The sequence below is a fragment of the Salvelinus namaycush genome, chromosome 27, assembly GCF_016432855.1.
Source record: "Salvelinus namaycush isolate Seneca chromosome 27, SaNama_1.0, whole genome shotgun sequence".
Classification (NCBI taxonomy): domain Eukaryota; kingdom Metazoa; phylum Chordata; class Actinopteri; order Salmoniformes; family Salmonidae; genus Salvelinus; species Salvelinus namaycush.
In genome coordinates, this window is record NC_052333.1 from 16,710,085 (window position 1) to 16,722,888 (window position 12,804).

Consider the following 12,804-nt stretch of genomic DNA (forward strand, 5'->3'; position numbering starts at 1 on the left):
CCAGTGTTTTAACTTGATGTAACATACATATCTGTCCCAGTGTTTTATGTTCAAGTAACATACATATCTGTCCCAGTGTTTTATGTTCAAGTAACATACATATCTGTACCAGTGTTTTAACTTGATGTTATATACATATATGTCCCAGTGTTTTAACTTGATGTTATATACATATCTGTCCCAGTGTTTTAACTTGATGTAACATACATATCTGTCCCAGTGTTTTAACTTGATGTTATATACATATCTGTCCCAGTGTTTTAACTTGATGTAACATACATATCTGTCCCAGTGTTTTAACTTGATGTAACATACATATCTGTCCCAGTGTTTTAACTTGATGTAACATACATATCTGTCCCAGTGTTTTAACTTGATGTAACATACATATATGTCCCAGTGTTTTAACTTGATGTTATATACATATCTGTCCCAGTGTTTTAACTTGATGTAACATACATATCTGTCCCAGTGTTAAATTGATGTGTGATCTGCATGTCTGACTGAGTGTCTGTTAGGGCCATTGGGGCATGGTGCAGTGCAGGGGGGGATATAAATCATATGAACAGAAGATATGATTTATAACGGCTGTTCCCTGTCTCACTGTCCTTTTCTTTCTTTTTTCTCTCATTCCCTCCCTCCGTGCATCTTTCTTTTTCACTCCTTATCCTACCACTGTCTGGACTGTGTGTGTGTGTGGTATTTAATCCCAGTTGAATGGATGATACTGATCTATAGGGACTTGATCTACTTCAGGATGCAAAACCCCTCAGGAAGGAACGATATAGAGAGAGGGAGAGGGAGAGAGATAAAGAGGGAAAGAGAGACAGGGCGAGAGAGAGACAGAGAGGGGGAGAGAAAGGGAGAGAGAGATAAAGAGGGAAAGAGAGACAGGGCAAGAGAGAGACAGAGGGAGAGAGAGAGGAAGAGGGAGAGAGAGAGGGAGTGGAGAAAGGGGGGTACACTCATTTTAAAGTGGAAATGTATAACTTTAGAATTGTTTTTAAACTTTGAATACACTACAAGTTTGCATTTGCAGGAAAATTCTCAGGAACAAAAGAGTGATCAAATTAAGAAGCACGCATGCACGCACACACACCACAAAGAGTATTGGCAGCTCTCTCGCTGCCTGCTGTCTTCCGATAAATGGACGTTAATTCTAAAGTGATACAAAGACAGATAAACACACACACACACACACACACACACTAATAGACCTAAAGCTTCCTGAGGAGGGCCCAGCACTGCATTAGCTACGGATGTGGGATTGATTGAGAAGCAGAAAGCTAGAGTGTGTTTGACTGCTGGTGTCTGTGTATGGAGAATTAGTGTGTCTTTGGGCCTCTGTGTGTGTGTGTGTGTGTGTGTGTACTTCCATTTAGGGGAAGACATTGATCATGATGTATCCTCTTAGAAATTGGCATTGGGACAGTCCTGAATTTTCTCTAAGTGAAAGTGCACCAAGACCTAAGGGCTGGAACGTTTCAACACACTAAACAGGTCATAGTGTGGGAAGTTTTACTTTTTGCTGAACATATTCTTTGACCTCCAGCACCTGGTTAAAACCACTGGATTTGTGTTTGTGCTTGAAACCTTTTAAAGGGGAAATCTGGGATTGAAAAAACAACACCTCTGCCTCTTGTTTTTGTTAACAGCAGAGGCCGGGATGGGGCTGGAAAATGGATGTACCAATCCTGGAATGCCTCTTTAGTAATTTGCTCAGATTAGTGAGTATGTAAAGATGTCATGTCATGCTGTGGAGTGGAGAAGACGATGTAACTGACTCTGTGGTGTTATTATTGTCATCATAGAAAACTGACGCTGTGCTACCCTGCCCCCTTGTGGCCCCAGCCTGACACTACCATTACTCCCCTACTGGTAAAAGCTTAGCCTCTGCTTCCATCCAGGCTTCCTCAGTTGAGTAATGAACAAGACTTGGAAGTATGGCACAGTGAGCAGTTTGAGATGGGAATAAAGATATTATCTGAGCGATGATAATTAATAAATGAACAAATGAAACATCCAATAGTTGGTTTTATTAGTTGTATGTACAGGATACACACGGTATAACCGTCCATTGAAATTATTATTTATAGGTTCCTTCTCGACAACGACAACAACAAAAAGAAATAAAAGATAAGAATACGAACATATAGTAAATAATATGGCCTCCATACCAGTCCTCATATCATAAAGAACATTATTTTGATGAAAATATCCTTTATCCTGTTGTGTGGTACATTTGCAGAGCTGGCTCTGTAGAGAGGTCATGTTCAAGAGCATCACATTTGCTTAATTATTGATCACCGACAGAGCGAACTGACTGATCTATAAATCATAACGAGTAGTTATTTAGGATACAGGGTAATTGTAGATCAGTCAGGCATTAGTCGCGGACTGCAAAACATGACGGGAGACTGGACCAGTCTGCCTATGGAGGTTAGTTAGGCAACAGTGTGGGTGAAGTGTCAAATAAGAAAGAAAAACCCCAGTCAACTTTATACTAGTTCACCACAGAAAACAAGTTTTTCCTTTGGGATCAACTCTCCTTCCTCAAGCATTAAAACATTGCTCAACAGTTTCTTAGAATACATTTTTTAGGGGTCTCTCTGTTCCCTTGCTTACTCTGTGAATATAAAGTTTTAGCATACTGGTAGCAGCTTTGAGACATGATACTATGGACATTTGTCAACAAACAAAACATTAATGTACATTATTCTATATTTAAGAAAACAATACATTTGACATTTCTTTACAAAGATGATATACACAACATTGCCTTCACTGGCTGTACAGGGGCATACTGATGAGAGGTGGATGTAGTATAGTTAATATATATATCATATATCGACCCACACACTGAGTGTACAAAACATTATGAACACCTGCTCTTTCCACAACGTAGACTGACCAGGTGAAAGCCATGATCCCTTATTGATGTCACTTGTTAAATCCACTTTAAATCAGTGTAGATAAAGGGGAGGAGACAGGTTAAAGAAGGATTTTAAAGCCTTGAGGCAATCGAGACATGGATTGTGTATGTGTGCCATTCAGAAGGTGAATGGGCAAGACAAAATATTTAAGTGCCTTTGAATGGGATATGGTAGTAGGTGCCAGGCGCACCGGTTTGCTTCAAGAAATGCAACGCTGCTGGGTTTTTCACACTCAACAGTTTCCCGTGTGTATCAAGAATGCTCCACCACCCAGAGGACATCCAGCCAACTTGACACAACTGTGGCAAGCATTGAAGTCAACATGGGCCAGCGGCAGCTTATGTCAGCATAGATCATTAGCAAGCCATCTCATATCAATCTAAAACAAAATGATGATCTAACCATCGCATACCAGCCTAGCGCTAGTACGTCCTCAGTGAGGAAAGTGTGTGTTCAAAGTCTGAATGTAACAATCGTCCTCCTTCTCCTCAGAGCCAAGAAGTTGTAACAACTCCTCCATGTCTCTCTCCTTCTCCCCCTCCTTTACTGCCTCTTCTCCCCATCTCATCTTCCATTCTTTACTCAACCCTCAATCTTCTCCTCTCACCTCTCTCCTCATTTCCCTTCCTTCTCATGCACACCACTCCTCATCCCTCTTCTCCTTATCTCCCTCTATCCTGGCCAGGATGTGAAGAACGTTCTGATTGAAGTCGTCTGGCTGGTCAGCAAACACATAGTGACCTCCTCCCCTTATCACCTAGAGAGAAAGAGAGAAAGAGAAAGAGAGAGAGATTGAAGTGAGGGATAGAGAGACCAAAAAATAGAAACACTTGACATCGAAAAACAACAACTGTACATTGCTGTGCGTGAATGACCAGTCTATTTCATAACACATTCAGAAAACTTGGTACATGAATAATTAACTCACGATGATGTCCACATCTGGTCGGATTTTCTGGATAGTGTATCCCCAGTCGCTGTCAATACTGGATCGGGACCCATAGATGATGGATATTGGAATGTCTGGTTGGATCTGTCCAATACGATCTAACATTGGTCTCTTAGCCCAACCATATGGTACCGTCATGTTCCTAAACGCTGTTTCACCACTATGAACAGAGAACCGGTGTTAGTGTATGTGTGTGTGTGTGCATGTACATTTGTGTGTGTGTGTGTACCTACTGTACCTTGGCGTCTGTGCGTTAAGATGGTAGATGTAGTCTGATACGGTGTTGTCATCAAACACTGAAGAGTACTTCTGTTTAAAATCTGACCTGATGGTCTGGATCAACATAGGACCTGAGAGAGAGAAGAAGAGGAGAAGGAGGAAGGAATGGACGAAAGGATGGAGAGAGTGGATGGGGAGGAATGGAGGAAAGGATGGAGAGAGAGGATGGGGGAGGAATGGAGGAAAGGATGGAGAGAGAGGATGGGGGAGGAATGGAGGAAAGGATGGAGAGAGAAAATGGGGAGGAATGGAGGAAAGGATGGAGAGAGAAGATGGGGAGGAATGGAGGAAAGGATGGAGAGAGAAGATGGGGGAGGAATGGAGGAAAGGATGGAGAGAGAAGATGGGGGAGGAATGGAGGAAAGGATGGAGAGAGAAGATGGGGGAGGAATGGAGGAAAGGATGGAGAGAGAAGATGGGGAGGAATGGAGGAAAGGATGGAGAGAGAAGATGGGGAGGAATGGAGGAAAGGATGGAGAGAGAGGATGGGGAGGAATGGAGGAAAGGATGGAGAGAGAAGATGGGGAGGAATGGAGGAAAGGATGGAGAGAGTGGATGGGGGAGGAATGGAGGAAAGGATGGAGAGAGAGGATGGGGAGGAATGGAGGAAAGGATGGAGAGAGAAGATGGGGGAGGAATGGAGGAAAGGATGGAGAGAGTGGATGGGGGAGGAATGGAGGAAAGGATGGAGAGAGAAGATGGGGGAGGAATGGAGGAAAGGATGGAGAGAGTGGATGGGGAGGAATGGAGGAAAGGATGGAGAGAGAAGATGGGGGAGGAATGGAGGAAAGGATGGAGAGAGTGGATGGGGGAGGAATGGAGGAAAGGATGGAGAGAGAAGATGGGGGAGGAATGGAGGAAAGGATGGAGAGAGTGGATGGGGGAGGAATGGAGGAAAGGATGGAGAGAGAGGATGGGGGAGGAATGGAGGAAAGGATGGAGAGAGAAGATGGGGAGGAATGGAGGAAAGGATGGAGAGAGTGGATGGGGGAGGAATGGAGGAAAGGATGGAGAGAGTGGATGGGGAGGAATGGAGGAAAGGATGGAGAGAGAAGATGGGGAGGAATGGAGGAAAGGATGGAGAGAGAAGATGGGGGAGGAATGGAGGAAAGGATGGAGAGAGAAGATGGGGAGGAATGGAGGAAAGGATGGAGAGAGTGGATGAGGGAGGGATATGTTATGTTAACACCTTTGGTTTTGAAACATCTGGCAATTCTTTCCACTTGTGCTTGTGCGTGTGTGTGTGTGTGTGTGTGTGTGTGTGTGTGTGTGTGTGTGTGTGTGTGTGTGTGTGTGTGTGTGTGTGTGTGTGTGTGTGTGTGTGTGTGTGTGTGTGTGTGTGTTGCATGCATAGTGTATGCGTTGTGTGTGTAGTATACGTGCTTGCGGTGTGTGTGTGTGTGTGTGTGTGTATATCGAACCCAGTGGTCCGGCCAGTCTAAGTCCAGCCAGGGGGTTGAAGGGACTCATGACAGCCCCCATGGCTCTGATCCACACTGGGATAGACTTCTCCTGATCTAGGCTCTCTGGACGGGCCGGGAACCCCCAGGGCTCCACCAGGATCAAGTGCTTTACCCTATAAACACACACAGTGTGAACACGTGTATGAACTAGAGGTCGACCGATTATGATTTTTCAACGCCGATACCGATACCGATTATTGGAGGCCCAAAAAAAGCCGGTGCCGATTAATCGGCCGATTTTAAAAATGTATTTGTAATAATGACAATTACAACAATACTGAATGAACACTTATTTGAACTTAATATAATACATCAATAAATTCAATTTAGCCTCAAATAAATAATGAAACATGTTCAATTCGGTTTAAACAATGCAAAAACAAAGTGTTGGAGAAGAAAGTAAAAGTGCAATATGTGCCATGTAAAAAAGCTAACGTTTAAGTTCCATGCTCAGAACATGAGAACATATGAAAGCTGGTGGTTCCTTTTAACATGAGTCTTCAATATTTCCAGGTAAGAAGTTTTAGGTTGTAGTTATTATAGGAATTATAGGACTATTTCTCTCTATACCATTTGTATTTCATATACCTTTGACTATTGGATGTTCTTATAGGCACTTTAGTATTGCCAGTGTAACAGTATAGCTTCCGTCCCTCTCCTCGCCCCTACCTGAGCTCGAACCAGGAACACATCGACAACAGCCACCCTCGAAGCATCGTTACCCATCGCTCCACAAAAGCCGTGGCCCTTGCTGAGCAAGGGGAACAACTACTCCAAGTCTCAGAGCGAGTGACGTCACTGATTGAAACGCTATTAGCGCGCACCCCGCTAACTAGCTAGCCATTTCACATCGGTTACACCAGCCTAATCTCGGGAGTTGATAGGCTTGAAGTCATAAACAGCTCAATGCTTGAAGCATTGCGAAGAGCTGCTGGCAAAACGCACGAAAGTGCTGTTCGAATTAATGCGTACGAACCTGCTGCTGCCTACCATCGCTCAGTCAGACTGCTCTATCAAATATCAAATCATAGACTTAATTATAACATAATAACACACAGAAATACGAGCCTTTGGTCATTAATATGGTCGAATCCGGAAACTATCATTTCGAAAACAAAATGTTTATTATTTCAGTGAAATACGGAACCGTTACGTATTTTATCTAACGCGTGGCATCCCTAAGTCTAAATATTGCTGTTACATTGTACAACCTTCAATGTTATGTTATAATTATGTACAATTCTGGCAAATGAATTACGATCTTTGTTAGGAATAAATGGACTTCACACAGTTCGCAACGAGCCAGGCGGCCCAAACTGCTGCATATACCCTGACTGCTTGCACAGAACGCAAGAGAAGTGACACAATTTCCCTAATATTAAGAAATTCATGTTAGCAGGCAATATTAACTAAATATGCAGGTTTAAAAATATATATTTGTGTATTGATTTTAAAGAAAGGCATTGATATTTATGGTTAGGTTTGGTGCAACGACAGTGCTAAATCATCACCCGTTTGGCGAAGTAGGCTGTGATTCGATGAGAAATTAACAGGCACCGCATCGATTATATGCAATGCAGGACACGCAAGATAAACTAGTAATATCATCAACCATGTGTAGTTAACTAGTGATTATGTGAAGATTGATTGTTTTTTATAAGTTTAATGCTAGCTAGCAACTTACCTTGGCTTCTTGCTGCCCTCGCGTAACAGGTAGTCAGCCTGCCACGCAGGCTCCTCGTGGAGTGCAATGTAAGGCAGGTGGTTAGAGCGTTGGACTAGTAACCGGAAGGTTGCAAAAACGAATCCCCGAGCTGACAAGGTAAAAATCTGTCGTTCTGCCCCTGAACAAGGCAGTTAACCCACCGTTCCTAGGCCGTCATTGAAAATAAGAATGTGTTCTTAACTGACTTGCCTAGTTAAATAAAAAATGTAATAATAATAACCAGCCAAATCGGTCCAAAAATACAGATTTCCGATTGTTATGAAAACTTGAAATCGGCCCTAATTAATCGGCCATTCCGATTAATCGGTCGACCTCTAGTATGAACACACACACACCCACACACACTACCTTTCCTCGCTCTCCTCTCTCTCACCTGTGTGGGTGTGTGAGTGTGTAAGCAGCAGCCAGGTATCCTCCCAGGTTGTGTCCCAGCAGGACTATCTCCTCCAGGCCCACCCTGTCCCTCCACTCCTCCAGGGCCCCTAGGAACTGCTCCTCTGCCCCCTGGGGGTCCACGCTGAACAGGGGCCGGCTGCTCTGTCCAAACCCCAGAAGATCCAGGGCATACACGGCTCCACTGCCACACAGAGAGTCCAGGTTCTGGGCCCACAGACCCACACCACCCCCAAACCCATGGAGCAGCACCAGGGGAGGACAGGGCTGGAGAGAGGGCTGTGGAGAACAGGGATGGGGCTGGCTATGGGGTGGTAGAGAGATATGTGGTTGGGGCTGAGGCTGGGGTGGGAGAGAGGGATGGGGTTGAGGCTGGGGTGGGAGAGAGGGATGGAGCTTGGGTTGAGGCTGGGGTGGGAGAAAGGGATGGGGCTTGATGTGAGAGGTGAAGGCTAAGGTCCAGAGATAGTTGCCGTTGGATATCCGGACATGCTGCCTGGAGAATGGGGCCTTCACAGCTGTCAGAAGAGACAGGGATGGAGGAGAAAGACAGAGGGAACAGGGAGGGAGAGCGTGAAAAGAGAGGAGATGAGATGAGATGTGTAAGTATGATAGTTAGGAGTGGAAACACACACACACACTCTTACACTTGAGCATTTTGTCTTCTGCATCCTTCAGCTGAGAGAGGGAGGTGGGACACCAGGATGGAAGCCAACTGGACATCCACCCAGACCTGCACAAACACACGTAATGATCAAGCTGATATTCTTGAAGAAAACTCAATAAGTGAACTTTGACCTCTAACTAGCCTCTAACTAGCTCTGACCAGCTAACATTGAGTCAGACTTCACAAACAAGACAGCATTATAGCACACTCCTACAATAATGTCCGCTGTCTACAGTAGTCTACCAATTTAAATAGTACATGTTTAATTTAAATTAAACAAAGAAAAAGCTACATTCCAACTAATGTGCAACAAGGTCTCCCTCTGGCTAAATAGTAAGATACTAATCCATTGGGTAATAATTTTAGTGTAATAAAAACAACGTTCATGATATGTCTTAAGTTTAGTTACAGGTTTGAAAAACATTCTAAATGTCACAAAGTTATGTGGCTGGCTACTAGGACGACTGGTGGTTGTGTGTCTGTGTCTTCATAGTGATATCGAAGGTTGAATAATCGTATCTTCACTGAGTTGTCATTCTGTAATAAACACTGTAACTACAGTCAAAGGTCCAAGTGACGTAGCGGCACCAAGTTCACGGGAAGGAATATTTTACTTTGTTAAGGCATATCATTTAATAAAAAAACGTTTAAAAAACATACATAACCCTGTCACAAATCTAAAATATTTCAGAGAACTAAAGGGTTTCATGGAAGAGGCGCAATAGGTGTTTGAATTATAGCACTTCAGTAACTAAGCATTTTCAAATATTGTTTACAAGATGTTTACTTTGGAGACATATTGCGCAACAAAGTTGCCTAGCCTATCATTCCTGAAAACGTATTCTGTAAATGATGGATTTGGAACTCTAGAATAGCGCACCATAATACCTTGGTTAAAACCTAGGTCTACTCACCCTTGCTCGGCTGGTTGCAGATCCTTCGCCATCCTCCTCATAGTGAACTGTGATGATTATCTGTCATCCATGCAGAGAAACAAAGTAGGAGTGGTGATTGGCAACAGAGAGAGCGACTGCCTCACACACACACACACACACACACACACACACCTTTAGGCGCAATAGTAACTAATCGATATGTTAGAGAAGGAATTGAAAAATAATTCGACTCGACGCTGTTTTCTGTTCTATTACCGAATTTGTAACTCGCTATGTTATTGGCTGAATTACAGCAGGTTGCCTATAGATATATAGATCATGCACTTGATTCCAGCTACAGCACCGGGTAGCCTTCACTGAAGTTGGATTTCACAGAAGTTGGACTTTTCGGAGAAAGTTGCCAACACTGCGCAGAACGCGAACGAGGGAATACAATTTTCCATGGGTGTTTGCTTTGTCTTAACAAATAGGTGAGTGTCCTATTTGAGTTTGTTTTCAGATCATATACATTCTAATCCACTATAAAAGACATCTCCTGACAGTGTATGGGGACCACGGAGGGAAGCAGTAGTTGGGTACTAGCGGGTAACAAGCCCCCCCCCCCTAAGAACAATGTCTAACTTTTGGAGAAAAATGAAATGGTATGTGGATGAAGGTCATGCTTATGCGAATAAACTATAAAGGGAAATAAATGGCTTTTAGTTATTCAATGAAATGTTGTTTTTAGAAAAGGGGCGTTTTTTTAAGTACCAGGGTAACAGCCCCCTGCCTCCGGGCGTGCTGGTTACCCGGTAGAAGGTTATGGCATCCGGTTTTACACAACTGTGTTAAAATCCATTTAATCAGTTTTATTCGGAAATTATTTAGTAAGTAACACTTAAAAGCTAAGTCTAGTTGTCTTATTTTAATTATTTAAATAAAATATGCAGGGGTGTCGCACGTCACCTTTAATAACCGTACTATGAGGAAAGTCCCTCTTTTCAACTCACCTGAACATTCATTGTCTTTGTTCTTTCTGTGTTGGTCATTTTCCATACAATACATTATGTACAAATGTAGTAAATATGATTTGATAAATGGAAGATTTTAAATCCCAGCAGTCTTTAAAATTAATTCAGGAGCAAAAGGTTTTCAATAGTCGTTTTTAATTAATTAAAAAAAGATTAATTGGAATCTTATATTTAAATATGTCCACACCGAGCTAAAGGCTAGAGCTTCCACTTTCAAGTAGCGAGACACTAATCCGGACACTTATAAGAAATTCTGCTATGCCCTCAGACGAACCATCAAACAGGCAAAGTGTCAATACAGGACTACGGTTAAATCTTACTAAACCGGCTCTGACGCTCGTCGGATGTGGCAGGGTTTGCAAACTATTACGGACTACAAAGGGAAACCCAGCTGCGAGCTGCCCAGTGACATGAGCCTACCAGATGGGCAAAATGCCTTTTATGCTCGTTTCGAGGAAAGCAACACTGAAGCATGCATGAGAGCACCAGATGTTCCAGACGATTGTGTGATAACGCTCTCCGCAGCCGGTGTGAGCAAGACTTTTAAACAGGTCAACATTCACAAGGCCGCGGGCCAGACAGATTACTAGGACGTGTACTCAGAGCTTGTGCGGACCAACTGGCAAGTGGCCCTCGCTTCATACTCGTCGCCAAACCCACTGGCTCCAGGTCATCTACAAGACCCTGCTAGGTAAAGTTCCCCCTTATCTCAGCTCGCTGGTCACCATAGCAGCACCCACCTGTAGCACACGCTCCAGCAGGTATATCTCTCTGGTCACCCCCAAAGCCAATTCCTCCTTTGGCCGCCTCTCCTTCCAGTTCTCTGCTGCCAATGACTGGAACGAACTACAAAAATCTCTGAAACTGGAAACACTTATCTCCCTCACTAGCTTTAAGCACCAGCTGTCAGAACAGCTCACAGATTACTGCACCTGTACATAGCCCATCTAAAATTTAGCCCAAACAACTACCTCTTCCCCTACTGTATTTATTTATTTTTGCTCCTTTGCACCCCATTATTTCTACTTTGCACACTCATCTACTGTCAAATCAACCATTCCAGTGTTTTACTTGCTATATTTTATTTACTTCGCCACCATGGCCTTTTTTTGCCTTTTCCTCCCTTATCTCACCTCATTTGCTCACATTGTATATAGACTTATTTTTCTACTGTATTATTGACTGTATGTTTGTTTTACTCCATGTGTAACTCTGTGTTGTTGTATGTGTCGAACTGCTTTGCTTTGTCTTGGCCAGGTCGCAATTATAAATGAGAACCTGTTCTCAACTTGCCTACCTGGTTAAATAAAGGTGAAATAAAATAAATAAAAATAAACATCAACAGCATCATCCCTGATACCCTAGATCCACTCCAATTCACATACCGCCCCAACAGATCCACAGATGACATAATCTCAATCCACACTGCCCTTTCCCACCTGGACAAAAAACACGTATGTGAGAATGCTGTTCATTGACTACAGCTCAGTGTTCAACACCATAGTGCCCACAAAGCTCATCACTAAGCTAAGGACCCTGAGACTAGAAACCTCCCTCTGCAACTGGATCCTGGACTTCCTGATGGGCCGCCCCCAGGTGGTAAGGGTAGGCAACAACACATCTGCCACACTGATCCTCAACACTGGGGCCCCTTAGGGGTGCGTGCTTAGTCCCCTCCTGTACTCCCTGTTTACCCACGACTGTGTGGCCAAGCACGACTCCAACACCATCATTAAGTTTGCTGACGACACAACGGTGGTAGGCCTGATCACCAACAACGATGAAACAGTCTATAGGGAGGAGGTCAGAGACCTGGCAGTGTGGTGCCAGGACAACAACCTCACCCTCAATGTGAGCAAGACTAAGGAGATGATCGTGGACTACAGGAAAAGGAGGGCCGAACACGCCCCCATTCACATCGACAGGGCTGTAGTGGAGCGATGTCGAGAGTTTCAAGTTAATTGGTGTCCACATCACCAACAAACTATCATGGCCCAAAAGCCATGAGGAGGGCACGACAACACCTTTTCCTCCTCAGGAGACTGAAAAGATTTGGCATGGGACCCCAGATCCTCAAAAAGTTATATAACTGCACCATCGAGAGCATCCTGACCGGTTGCATCATTGCCTGGTATGGCAACTGCTCAGCATCCGACCATAAGTTGCTACAGAGGGTAGTGCATACGGCCCAGTACATCACTGGGGCCAAGCTTCCTGCCATCCAGGACTTATATACTAGGTGGTGTCAGAGGAAGGCCCAAAAAATTGTCAAAGACTCCAGTCACTCAGTCATAGACTGTTCTCTCTGCTACATCAGGGCAAGCTGTACTGGAGCAACAAGTTTAGGTCTAAAAGGCTCCTCAACACCTTCTACCCCCAAGCCATAAGACTGCTGAACAATTAATCAAATGCCCCCCCCCCCCCCCCCCCCATTTGTTTTTACACTGCTGCTACTCGCTGTTTATTATCTATGCATAGTCACTTTACC

The 12,804-nt window shown here is 43.9% G+C and overlaps 1 protein-coding gene across 1 annotated transcript; it reads right to left on the reverse strand.

Annotated features, from left to right (window-relative positions):
• Window positions 1–3,564: 3,564 nt before the first annotated feature.
• LOC120022061 (1-acylglycerol-3-phosphate O-acyltransferase ABHD5-like) lies at window positions 3,565–9,365 on the reverse strand. Its single transcript, XM_038965854.1, has 8 exons — window positions 9,325–9,365; window positions 8,391–8,476; window positions 8,190–8,261; window positions 7,724–8,024; window positions 5,583–5,737; window positions 4,121–4,232; window positions 3,862–4,042; window positions 3,565–3,690 (listed from the first exon to the last, which is right to left on the reverse strand). The coding sequence occupies exons 1-8, from the start codon at window positions 9,363–9,365 to the stop codon at window positions 3,565–3,567; spliced, it is 1,074 nt and encodes a 357-aa protein (XP_038821782.1).
• Window positions 9,366–12,804: the final 3,439 nt, after the last annotated feature.

Excerpts from the sequence above, each read along its gene's own strand:
- LOC120022061 (XM_038965854.1), bottom strand. The coding sequence starts at position 9,365 with ATGAGGAGGATGGCGAAGGATCTGCAACCAGCCGAGCAAGG. Across the intron at positions 8,025-8,189 it reads TCTCTGGACCTTAGCCTTCA|AGCCCTCTCTCCAGCCCTGT; the intron begins CCTCTCACATCA and ends CCTGTTCTCCAC. Across the intron at positions 5,738-7,723 it reads ACACTCACACACCCACACAG|GGTAAAGCACTTGATCCTGG; the intron begins GTGAGAGAGAGG and ends GTGTGTTTATAG.